The sequence below is a fragment of the Anas acuta genome, chromosome 11 (genome assembly GCF_963932015.1).
Source record: "Anas acuta chromosome 11, bAnaAcu1.1, whole genome shotgun sequence".
NCBI lineage: Eukaryota > Metazoa > Chordata > Aves > Anseriformes > Anatidae > Anas > Anas acuta.
The window spans coordinates 18,530,674-18,543,318 of record NC_088989.1 but is presented as its reverse complement, the minus strand read 5'-3'; the positions used below and the strand labels follow the sequence as shown (position 1 = coordinate 18,543,318).

At 38.6% G+C, this 12,645-nt stretch overlaps 1 protein-coding gene across 13 annotated transcripts in view; it reads left to right on the top strand.

Annotated features, from left to right (window-relative positions):
• The window catches only part of IQSEC1 (IQ motif and Sec7 domain ArfGEF 1), a 341,882-nt gene that overhangs the window by 137,954 nt on the left and 191,283 nt on the right, over positions 1 to 12,645 (top strand). Inside the window, exon 1 of one of the 13 annotated variants that reach the window (XM_068694450.1) lies at positions 11,306 to 11,659. The exons of the other annotated variants lie outside the window; for them this stretch is intronic. Within the exon in view, the coding sequence (XP_068550551.1) occupies positions 11,637 to 11,659 (23 nt within the window). The 5' untranslated portion in view covers positions 11,306 to 11,636. Of the gene's footprint in view, positions 1 to 11,305; positions 11,660 to 12,645 lie in introns of those variants that run through there. 13 annotated transcript variants of the gene reach the window in all.

The following is a 12,645-nucleotide window of genomic DNA, read 5'->3' as shown; positions in this document are numbered from 1 at the left end:
CCCTTCTGTCGGGCTGCTTTGAGCCACATTTAAGTGTGAATTCATCTCGTTGCAGCACACCTTAATTCCCAGGCTAAATATCAGCATAAATGCTTTCAGTTAATGTGCCTACCAGAGCTGGCTGGAACTTGATCCTCAACAAATAAAGCTCATTGTAGAGACTGGAACCACATAATCTGTCTTGAGTCTAAGTAAAATTTTACTCTTGAAATACTAATCTACTGCTGTAAGGAAACCTTTTTAGACATCTACATAAATACAGAGGGGAAAATTACAACTTCACTGATGTAATTTAATGTTGCTAATCTGTTACCTATAATGAAAAAGAAAAGAAATGTGGGGAGAAAGGAGTAATTCTTTTGAAGATTTTCTTTCTATTTGGTCTAGCTAACTAGTAACTGCAAGGAGGGCAGTATGTTCTTGTTTCTAATACAGTTATACTATTCAGAAGTTGGTAGGTGTCATATGGAGGAGAACTGAAATGGAATAAACATATTTTTTACATATTAATCATTCTGAATGCTGTTATCAGAATTTCTGAAGTTGTTTCAAACAATTTCTGCATATAAATCAATAATAATAACTTGTTCCATGAATTAACTCTGTTCCTTCAAACTTTCAAACAAGTTGCCCCTAGGCTGAAATGCTCAATAGGTCAAATTTCTACTTGAAATGTAAATGTCTGCTAAAACTATCCTGCAAAAAATGACCCATTTCTGTGGATTTAACAGCAGATGTTTGCTAGGAGCTGTGTTATTTGTTTGCGTAGGTCTGAAAAGTAATTTAAACTGCTGAAATATTTGTTGTTAATATTAATCACTGAAGAGTCCTAAGCAGATTGAAGTTTAAGAAAGGGATGCAGTAGATTACACATTGGAAAAAAAAATTGCGTAGAGTTTTTTAGGATTCTTCTAGCAGAGCTCAACTTGTACTTTATGACGTGTACTGCCAAGGTCATTAGCATCCAGTATAGCTGCTCTCAAGCAGGCCTGCTCTGATGGTGGCTGGCTTCCAAAAGCCTCTCAGAGGAGAAGCTGGCCAGCTACTCCTGCTCCGGCTGCCTGCGAGAGCAGCTGTTTCACCAGCCTGATGCCTCTGCTGCATTGAGGAATGCTGGCCAAGTCCACTGTGTCTGTTGCCAGAAAAAAATAACTGGCAAATGGTACTCGAGAGGAATTTTTTGTGTCTACAAGTGCGTATTCTGTAGTCCTTGTTAGCCAATGACTTTTCTGTGTGCAAACTTGAATGCAGTTATCTTTCGTACTCTACACTCTATGTGTAGAGGTATTTTACTTGTTACGGCTATTGCAGAAGGGCCTTGAGAGGATGGATACTTGATTTTTTTCATTTACCCTTAATTCACCAAGGAAAATACGGCTGCTAATCCCTGTCTGTAGACATATTAGAAGCACCAGAGAACCAGCACATACATGTAATAATAATAATAACTGCACAATTCCAGGTTTTCTGAGAGTTTTGGACAGTACTGCGTGCTTCTGAGAGCTGTTCCTTATAAAACTGAGCTTACTATAAACCAGCCTTTCATGTCCTATATTCAGTTATTGAATTAACAAGCACTCCAGTTTGAAACCTTTAACTCCATAATCAGCTCTCTAATCTGACATTTAACAGGCCTCAGAACAGAGCAGAAAATGAAGCATGATCTTTGGATTCTTGTGTTAATCTGGACTCAAATCTGATATGCTTCAGGAGAATGCAAGGAAGAATAAGAATAATGTAAATTGAATATTGATGCTTTTGAATATATAGGGCAATACATGAATCCATAAAGTGGATTTTTAAATTTTCCATTGTGTTATAACTATCACTAAGTACATATCCTAAATATGCATGACTTCATTAATAAGTTTTACACATTTGGAATACCTGACCCCCTGACATTTTCTGCAGATAAATGATTGTCTTGAAGATTCTAGATGCTTTTTCAGGTAAAGCTTCTCTGAAAGTTTCATGGCCTGATGCAGTGGTTCTATATGCACACAATATTGACTAACAGAGATTTTTTTTTCTCCTGTGAAATTCTCTTTGCCTTGCTCTTCTCCTATAAATTATAACTTCAAGTATAGGCTTGGTGTGAACTACCTTTTCACATTTTTCTTCAGCATCAGTCATTTCACTGAAATGTTCTTTGAGGGCTATACTTATTTGAAACCACTGAGTTGATGGTTTCTACATCATCAAACAGCATTAAACTGGTGTGTTCACTTGCACATTCTCAAAACTACTGGATGTCTTCAAAAATCCCTTTGACCTTCCTCCAAGTTGAAAATCTGCTTTTAAAACTAATAAAGAATACGCATGATTTATAGATGTCAAGGACGATACGTCACTTCTGAGGTAGGAACCCAGGGACTGCAGTTCAGCACAGACTGATTTATATCATCAGATGGTGACCCTGCCCTTGACCCCACGCCAGGGCAGGGTTCCTTTGTAGTTCCCATGTTTTTTGCCGTGGGCTGTTATCTCCTAATGCAGTCTGTCAAGAACAGTGCCACGAGCTGCTGAAGCAGAGTGTCATGTAAATACAGATGACTGGATGTGAAAGAAAGTTGGCAATTTTTCATGCGCTTTAATAGGCTGACACAGCAAGTAGCTTGTGGTGGATGTACAGGTAGTTCAACTCAGCCAGCTCAGCCTGTTCTTGACACTGTGGCTGCCACTCAGCCCTACCATGTGTGGTCATGGTAGGATGAACTATGCAGTAGCAGTGATATTAAAGTTGAGATAAACAACAACAAAAACTCTCATAATAATAGCTCTGTACATTTTTCCTTTGTAAATTCCACTACTGTTATGTCCCAAATGTAGCCAAATTGCAATAGTTTAGCAGTCAGGTGCTCCCTAGAATTTCTAGGGCATGGGATTTCAACAGCCATAAACACCCATGATTCAGGAACTCAGCTGTGATTTTTTTTTTATCATCTCCTCAGGTTCTTCTAGAAGCTAGTGGGGCATGTAAATTATATGCTCATTGTTGTACCAGTGATAACTTATTGCTTCCGTCAGCAATGCACCCATGAAATCTCCAACTAGATTTCTGATTATACTTACCCTGGGGGGAGAGGTGGCATTGGTGTATTTATTAACATATTGACATATTTATTGACATCAATTGTCTTCAGTCTTGTCTGTTTAATTACTATAATTGATCATCTGAACCAGTAGATTCCTGCTCTTTGCCCCAGCTAATAATTCTGGGGCAAACACTTGAATTTGTCTACTTGGTAAAATTGAGTCTAGTTATTAAAATTGAGTCTAAGCTCCTTATTGTGAAATGTGTCATAGGCTGGTTGCCAAAATAATTAAATGACCATTAACTTGTAATTTTTCCTCCACCTAAAATATTTATTAAGCTCAATTTTTATTAAAACAATGAAGGACAAAATATTTAAAATGCCTTCATAGTAAATGAATGCTAAGAAAAAATAATGAAGTGCCAACTTATTTTTATGTAGCAAAAATGAAACAACGGAAATGTCTGTGTTATGTAAGATCTATTGACTAGCAGCTGAAGTCAACAGAGTTTAGAGACAGAAATAAAGCACACAATTAACATGAATAAAGGATGTAGGAAATACTTCTGAACTTTGATTCTTTTTAAATTTTGGTATATTTATTTTCTTTACAGCCCAATTGAATGCCTTTGTGAGAAGATAGCCTGGATTAGCTAGCTGTTGGGTGAATGACTTCATAACTCTGGGTTAGGTCAGAAATATGTATCAACGAAAAAGAAAAAAACACATCTGCATCATTTAGTAAGTTGTGGTATCCTGAGGTATTGAGACACATTTTTTTCTTATCTCTTAAATAATGTATTACATCGCCCATTAGTTTGCTAATGTTAGTAAAATATCTTACAGTGACAGATATGCATTACTTAGACCAGAAGATCTGTAGGAATTAATTACATCCTGCTCATTAGAGTTCATTCTTCTGATACTTATTTGCTATTTTATATCATCGCAAATACTAAAAAGTGAATGCAGCAAATTTTTTATTTATTTATTTATTTATTTTTGTTTGGTTTGGTTTGGTTTCAGTGGTTTCTTTTTTCTTTTGTTCTTTTTTTCTCTCTCATGTTTTTTTTTTTGTTTGTTTGTTTGGTTTGGTTTGGTTTGGTTTGGTTTTTTGGTTTTTTGCATTTTCAGCTTCATTGTCCAAAGGGTGATGGAATGAATCTGAACAAATATTTTGTACTTACATTCTTTCCCTTATTAACTACAATGCTATATGTCAAATTAATAGTAGCAATTAAACTATCTCAACTCTGAAGAAACTTATTTGCTTTCCAAATACCTATTACAGCGTGATTCATTATCAGTGTATTGTTTTATTAAAGAGGACAGCAGCTGTGACCTGATATCAGGAAGCCCAGAAGAGTGACTCAGGCCAAAACATTGTACTTAGTCCTTGCCTGCAACTGTTTCTAGGCCGTGTTCCAGGTATTCCTGCTGCTGCTTAGATTTGGTGCATCTGAAATAGTTCCGTCTTGGATTCTTCCTATGTGTTGTGAGCTGTTATTCAGTTATGCTCAGGCCTGTAAATTTATAGACTCTTCTCTATTATGTCTATATTCAAGTTGTAGTTGATGCCTTCAAGTCTATGGCATTTGGAGTATTGTCCAGTGAAGACTGAGTGGTAAATATTACAGCTACAGAGAACTATTCCAAAGGTTTCTCAGGCTTTGTTGCTCTCTTAATAATAGAGCGGGAAAACAAATCATAAATTTAATCTCGAGTAAATTTGCAGTTGTACAAAACTTGCTTGAGAATGCTTTGTTCCATTTGTAAAGCAGTAAGTTTGGCTGTGAATTTGGAGCTGTGAAGTCTAGGGATGTCTAGTACATCTTTAAGTTACTGCTTGTCCTGAGACTTCACATTTAGGGTGATAATTCTGTCAGATTGTGGACAAAACCAGTATTTGAATAGGAAAATAATTTACTGTGAGAGATAAAATTCAGATTTTCCCTCAACTCCGTCCTTCTGCCAGTAATGGTGATGTTTTTTTATTGACGAGAGACGGTGGATGAGTTCAGCAGCTACTGACCTGGTGCTTAGCTGAGGCTCCATTGGGTGAGGAGCAGGGGCTGTCCAGAACAGCTGATCCCAGAAGACAGCCTGCTGAGAATTAGGGCCTGTCCATTTCTGGGAGAAGGAGAGGGATTTGGGGGCAAAATAGAGTAGTTTTAGTGAAACAATGGAAACAGGTTTGAAAGAATTAGAAATGGACAACTTGGAGAAATTCAGAAATGGTTATGGGACTGAAGAGCAAAATGTTTAATGCAGAAAAGTCATACACCAGGGCATTGTGGAAAAGGAGGGTTGTTTATTTTGTTTTTAATGTGGAAAAGATTTAGGCTCTGTGGCTTAATATGTCTATTACTTGTCTCTGAATCAGAGGCAAATGCTAGCAGGGAAAGTATTAGATTGAATAAATGCTTCTAACCATGTTAAGGGTAAATGGAAAATATACGAGATAAAATAGATGGATTCATCAGCAACTGCCTATCAAAGCTCAGGACATACAGGAATAAAATTAATATTGTGAAGGACGTTCAACACAAGCAGATGTGTATCGACTGATCACTAACACATGAGCAGACTACACGGGCTGCAGGGACCCTCTGCCCTGGCAGCTGTGGTGTCTGCTCCACCTCGGTGCTCGCGCTGATGTTTCTCAGAGGTTTTCCCTCACTACTTGCTGCCATGCTGTGTTTTTGCCCTTTCACAAAACTGTTGCCCCAGGGTGCCAGCAGCCACAGGCTCAGCTTTGCCCTGCCTCGGGTTCTGTCAGAGGTGCCACAACCATCTGGGACCAGCCATGCAGGGTAACCCCGGCCTCCCCTCACGGAAGCCACCTGCAGCTCGTGGATATTTTGGAGGAGACGTGAGGGACCTAGGAGGTCGAAGGTGGGCTGACCCCGGCCAGCGGCCAAACACCCAGCCTTGCCTTTTGCTTGCCCCCTCCTTCTCCCTCATTAGCCCGTGGGATGGGCCCCTCGACCTCCGTGTCCAGCGGTGTTTTGGTGGCTGTGAGGATGGCTGTGGTTGGGTCCCTGGTCCAGACATGGTGGCCTCGGGAGCGGTTTGGGCCCTTGTCTCAACCATGCTCCTCTGGGGCTGAAGAGAGGCTTGATAGGCACAGGCCAAGCCCCACATTCTCAGAAGTAGTTCACAGTCTCAGGTGGTAGAATGATTAAGGTGATATGTGGGAATTTTTATCCAGTACTGGATGTATTTTTCCACAGAAGTAATCACTATGATCTCCCAGTTACTAACAGCCTCTGTAAACAGCCTGGCGGTTGTCAACTTTGGCTCTCCCTTCTACCCCAATATGCTGAGTTAATTCTGTCATCAAACCCCTTAATACTTGAGTTTTTAATGTAAGGCATAGAAAATACCACTTTTCATGCTTTAACATGGTTAAAAGAAGCATATTTGCATCCCATGTTCCAGGATATATCTGGTAGGTGCAACTTGTGTTCCAATACCAGCCAAACAGGAGCAGGACAGGAGGGGCTGAGGAAGGGCCACAGGAGCAATCAGGTGTAAGCAGTGCTGTCCCTCAGTCCCAAGCGCACAGCAGGCTGTAATGCTGGCTCTGGCAGCAGCATGAGAGCAAGGCAGTCAGGTACGTAGCTGTGCTGACCCTCGGTGAATCACAAGGAGCAAAGCTGCTTGGCAAGCAGACAAACTGTGTCCCCTGAGCCTTCCTGCCGTGGGGGAGTTCTGGGCCCCCCCTACAGCGTTCACAGGGATACTGACACTTAAGAAATAGGCTTTAACAAAACAAGGGCACTGAACTTTGTCCAGATCAGACTCTGCGCAGACTGTAAGTTATTTTGCTGAAGCTGTGGAAGTATTTCGTGACAGTGACATTTAGAGAATGACCCTGATGTCCAGAAATACTGATTAGTGTTAAAGTTATAAACTAACTTTTGGGGCCACGATCATGAGGACAAGTAGAAAAATGTCTCAGTGTTTAATCTGTTGAGATTTTTTTTTTTTTTAGAAAAGAAAAAAATCTTTGAAACAAAGGGCCAGAGTCTGATAGAAATAACATTGTAAAGCAAACAAGTTAGAACATGATAATAGAAAACACAGCTGCTCCTAATCACACTAGTGAGATCAAAATTAGGTTTTAATGGCTTTGTTCCAATAATTACGCTTTTCAGATTTGGAGTATACTTGTCTGGTTGTACACGTATATTCAAGCAGATAGGGTGAGACTTCACGGAGGGCAGGGCAAGGGGTAGGTGCTTTATGCCATGTGACTTCTCTTGTAACTTCAGCCACAAGACTGGCTTGATCTGATTTTCCAAAATGAATAAATGGCTAAGTATCTTAATCATGCAGAGACCAACATGTAAATAAAATAATAAGCATGAGAAAACAAGTGATAACAAATAGCTGTGCGTGGTACTATATCCTAAATCGTTCAAGATGATTTTCAGCCTTCATTTAAAACGAACAAGCCAACAATTAGTAGAGGGTCATTTTGATTTGTAAATGTCATCTGGTGTATGAATTACAGCTCATGTGGTGCATAAGTTTTGGTGACCCTACAGAGGCTATCATGTATAGTGCTGTTTGACTTTGTTCAGGTGATTTATTTGTTGCTGTAATTAAAGGAACAGAAATCTGAGCAGAGAGAACCCATTTTTGGAAATGCTTCACTGGCTGCATACACAGATTAATAATGCTAGGAATTAGTAGAACTGAATGCTTACTGTGACATTCAGCACCTGACGAAACCCATAGGAGTTCTTCCCAATTTCAGTGTCTTTTCAGAGTCTTTCTTTGTATTTAATACTTTGAAATCAAACTTGTTATGGTAATAGTTTGGGCATCTTATATCTAGGACTTTCCACGGAGTGGTGTTGAATAACATACTGTACCAAGTATCTTGCTGAGTGGACTTCATAGCATCAGGAAAAACTGTAACCTTCATGTTCCAAATCTGTCCTACTTACTATATTTTTCATATATATATATATATGTATATATAAAGACTTTTTGAAGTTAAAATCATAGGCTAGATAGTTGGTACACTTACTAACTTCACTTCATAGTATTCAATCAATTGTTAAAACATTTTAATTTCTTCTGCTAAAATACAAACATGGGCAGGCTTTATCATACGTTTATACATCAGGACAACTTCATATGACCAGGGGAGAACTGATGAAGGTAATGGACTAAAGATATATGACCTCAAACAGCAACCTGAGCACACTCTTAACATATAGTATGCAAGTTGCTCTGTTACCTTGAATAATATGGTAGGGGCTCAGATGGGTTTAGAACCAGATGGTGTTTTTTCAGTTATCTTTTTCTGAATGCTTCAGACAGAAAACTTGAACAAAACACAAGACAAAATGCTATGCATAACAAAAAATTGATTCCTATTGTCCTGTCTAAAGTTAAAATTTCAATGCTATTCATTACAGAATAGGAAGGAATAGCTCTTATATTATGAATGCATCTTTCTTATGTGAAGAAAACATTCAGAAAGCTCAGTTACTGCTTTTGGGGAAGCTTGTTACTAAAACTGTTGTAGGAAACCTAAGTGAAGAAGCAGTAGGAATCACATCTAAAGATGTGTGGGTACAGAATTCAACATGCATGCAGCAGCTGAGAGCCTTTCTGTAGCATTAGCATTTGTGGAATCCAGATAATGCATCTTGTACAATTTACTTTTGCTTATTGATTTGGCTTTTCAGTTTTGTTTTTCTTACTCCTGAAAACTGGACTTTTGGAAAAAAATAGCTTAGGTGATTAACTGTTACACAGAACCTGGTTTAGTTATGGGACCAAAGTGTTTCCTTCTGAAATGATTATCATCCATTTAACACCTTTCTGAATACCTGAATAATTTATTCTTCATTTCTCATTGTCTGTGCACTGTGCTGCTGGACACCTACAGAAACTAGATTTGAAAACAGAAGAATCAGACCAAGCTGACAAGACTGTTTGTATATCCTCTACCTTATAGAGCAGTGGTGATTAAGTTGTGTGAATTTAGAGTAGGTTGGAAAGCCATTTTATAGGACTCTTTATGGAAGGGCTTTATTTTCTTATCAGGCATTTATCTTTGTGATGTATTGATTGCTGTTAGAAGGGTTTGGCTGTGATGTGCAATTTCACAGTACATGTGCACCTTTTAGAATTTCTTCAGTGCTTTGTATTTAGTATCTGTTAAGAATGAGGTAGCATTCAAATCATAGAAAGACTTCTCTGGAAAATGGAAAGATACCTTTCAGATGTCTTCAGTGCAATAGAAAAAAAAAAAAAACACTTGATTCTGTGAATTTGTGGAAATGGTGTTTAGCTTGCAAAATTAGCAGATACCAAGCAATCATGTTTCAGTTTTGCAGTGTTATACATGTGTGTATTCAAGGCGTGGATGCTTTAAGTCAGGCTTACAACATGGGATGGGGACATTTTGCTAGGGAGCCTGGTCCAAGCCATGAGCCTGCATTAGACTTTCAGGATCAGCCTCACAGCAAAGGTTTTGTGAGCTTTGTAAATAAATCTGTTTCAGAATTGCCACATGAGACAAAACTGTATAGTACGCTTTCTGCAGTGTGGGGCAGCGTCATGTCAAGTGGATGTTTAGACAGATGTAGCTTTCTGAAAATGAATACCGATTAAGTACCTGTTGATGCAGTATCCAAGCATTATGGGCTAATTACGGGGGGAAATGGAGAACTTAGGGAGTCATCTCTGTTAGTTGCGGTTTCCTATTGCACTGATGTAGCTCTACCACATGGGGGTGACACTGGGGCTGTAGCTTCCCTGAAACTTCTATAAATGGCCATAAAATGTATTTTGTAGTGATGGAAGGGGTAAGATGATTAGGTAAAACTAAATGCATGTCAGTTAAATAAGATTTTGATGTTGGTTTCCAGAGGAGCAGGAATTGGTGTGGCAGATAAGTGGGGGTGGGGGAGAGTTAGAAGCTAATTGCTCAGCTTTAGGCAGATGACTGACCAAAGGGGAGCAACTTGGGGTGTTTTTAACAAAAGACAGTCCTTTGCAAATCAGTTTTATATAAAGATCACCAGAAAATCTCATGCCGTACCTTTTTCTTATTGTTGTTTTTTCCCAAAGTTACATAATTTAGCAGCATCTCTGACAGTTCATGCTTCTCTTTAGCCTGGGGAACTTCATAGGTAATGCTGTGATAAGTAGCATTTGGCTGACCACCTGCTCTCTCTTACTCTGGCAGTATTACAACTGGCTATGGAACGGCTATGAACTGATCACTTGACCATGGCAAATGAGCTGCCCTCATCAGTGTGTTCTGGTATATATTTAACTTAATAATATGAGCAGATGGTCATTATATTGATTCATGAAGCAAGGGAGGAAGCTTGGCTATGTTGATAATGTAAGGCCTTAGCATTGAGCTTTGGAGTGGGGCAGTAAGCAAGGAAAGGAAAAAGGAACTTCTTAAATTTTATTTTTGAACAAAGAACTACCATGGACAGGAATTAAATAAACCAAGGTTGTGACTCATCAAGCCTGGTCATTTACCCGGAGGTAGAGACTGTTAGTGGTTACTGCACAGGAATGATGTTGCTGAAGTCCTTGCATCACTGATGGTGCTTAAAAAAGAGGGGAAGGCAATGGGAGGGCAGTGTCTTGCAGCTATGAAACTTCTCACTCTGGCATTGCTATTAATGCTGAGTCTTTTAGGGAAATATCGAAGGAAAAGGTCATATTTAAGTAATAGTTTGGTGATTTTTACAAACAACTACTTTGCTAATTGTCATCCTATTAAATATGGTAAAACTGGATTTAAACACGAAGCTAATTTTATTAAATATTCAGCAACTATCCTTGTTAGCTGAACTAGTAAGTTTACAAATTCCCAGCTTGGATCAGCTCAAAGGATCAGCTTGATTTAGTTCTTCATTTTGTAATTTGCACATGAGAAACGCTATGCACAGAAGAGCATTCTCTTGAGCAGGAGCTTAATCTCATGTTTTGGTTCCTGTTTCTCCTCGTTGCTGATTAGCTTTGCTGTCTTATCGGTTTATGTCATAGTATGTGACTATAAATTGACTTTGCAGTGAAGAGGGAATACGGTTTGTCTTCACAGATGCTGCTGTTACCATGGAGATAAAAGGACCAATGGCCTTTTCTTGGTTTGGACTGTACTACAGTGTTCATATAGAGACGGTGCATTCGAAAATGCATCATTCGGTGCTTTTAAATTCCAGTCTAAATACCAAATGAGAAAGCATATTATTTTTTCTTGGTGATGAAGTTTAATAATAAACATAGATCTGGGACTTTTTCTGGAAGCAGAAAGCAAGCCCACAAGGATTGTGAAAACAATGTGGCTGGTTTATGCTTGCTAAACCTCCTCTCTGGGAAAAACCTTTTGGCTTTGCAAAATATAACCCTGTAGAGCCTTTGGGTTTATCTGATGCAGTGTTTGATGCTGGTTACATCACCAGCTTACTTATCTGTGATGTTCCTCTGTGGCTGATCTTGAATGAGCATGTAAAAGCTGTGAATGTGATTCTTTTTTTTTCTTAAGAAAGCTTTTCTACCTCAGACTGCTTGAAAGAAAATATAAGTACCAAATCCACAACACATTCAAGGATGGCTTGCAGAAGGTGTTATTTGTGAGTACCTTTTCCTTCTTCATCTGTCATCACGTCTCTGATATCTGTGTTGAGGATTCCAGAAGTGGGAGTAGTGATCAGTTTATTGTTTGGTAGGTTTCTTTCCACGAACCATTTTTAGGGTGTTACCTTTTTGGCAGATGAATGATTTCTATATTAGAAATGCACAGATGATGGTTGTGTTTATGCATGTGAGTATTTAAAGATTTAACCTAATGAAAGTGAATAAGCCGATATTAAGCAGAAGAAAATAATGAGAAGAAAAAAAAAAAAAAACAAAAAAAACAAAAACACAACAGTTTGTGTAAAAGCAATGTAGGATGCTAGGTATTCTGTCTATGATGAGTCAAGAATCTCTTCCATTTTGTTTGAATGCTTTGTCATATGAAAGTATAATCTGTCTTTTAAATGCATAAATACTTACAGAAAGAAATGGACTACAGTCGTAAAGCAATATAACATCAATAAAGCAAAATACCGTTGTGTTTTTATTGTGGTATGTATGCTTGCTCATATCCTAAAGATGCATTAATTGTTTATTATTTACTTGAACAGTTTCTCAAACATTACAGTCATCACAGCAGGAGTTTAGTATTTTGTTCACTGAATGCAGCACAGCAGCTTTTCACATGAGTTGTCACGTTTGGCGGAATGGCTGAGTGTTTATCCACTTGTAGCCAGAGGAAGGGCAATGCTAAAGTTTGCATATGATTTGTGGCATCAGCATACAGCTGCATACAGCTACATACAGCAAGCACAGTGGGCAGTTTTATTCGGCTGAATTCTGGTGGTTCCACATAACCCTTACTCTGAGCTTTCTCTTAAAGTGTAGTGCAATGTTGTTTCACTTGAGATAAAAATCAGAACACAATACACAAAACTGTGCAGTTATGTTGTCCTTTACCACCCACCCTCACCTCCATCAGCGGTTCACTTCTAATCCACTGTTTTGAAATGGCTGTACCTGGTGTTTGCATTTCTGAACT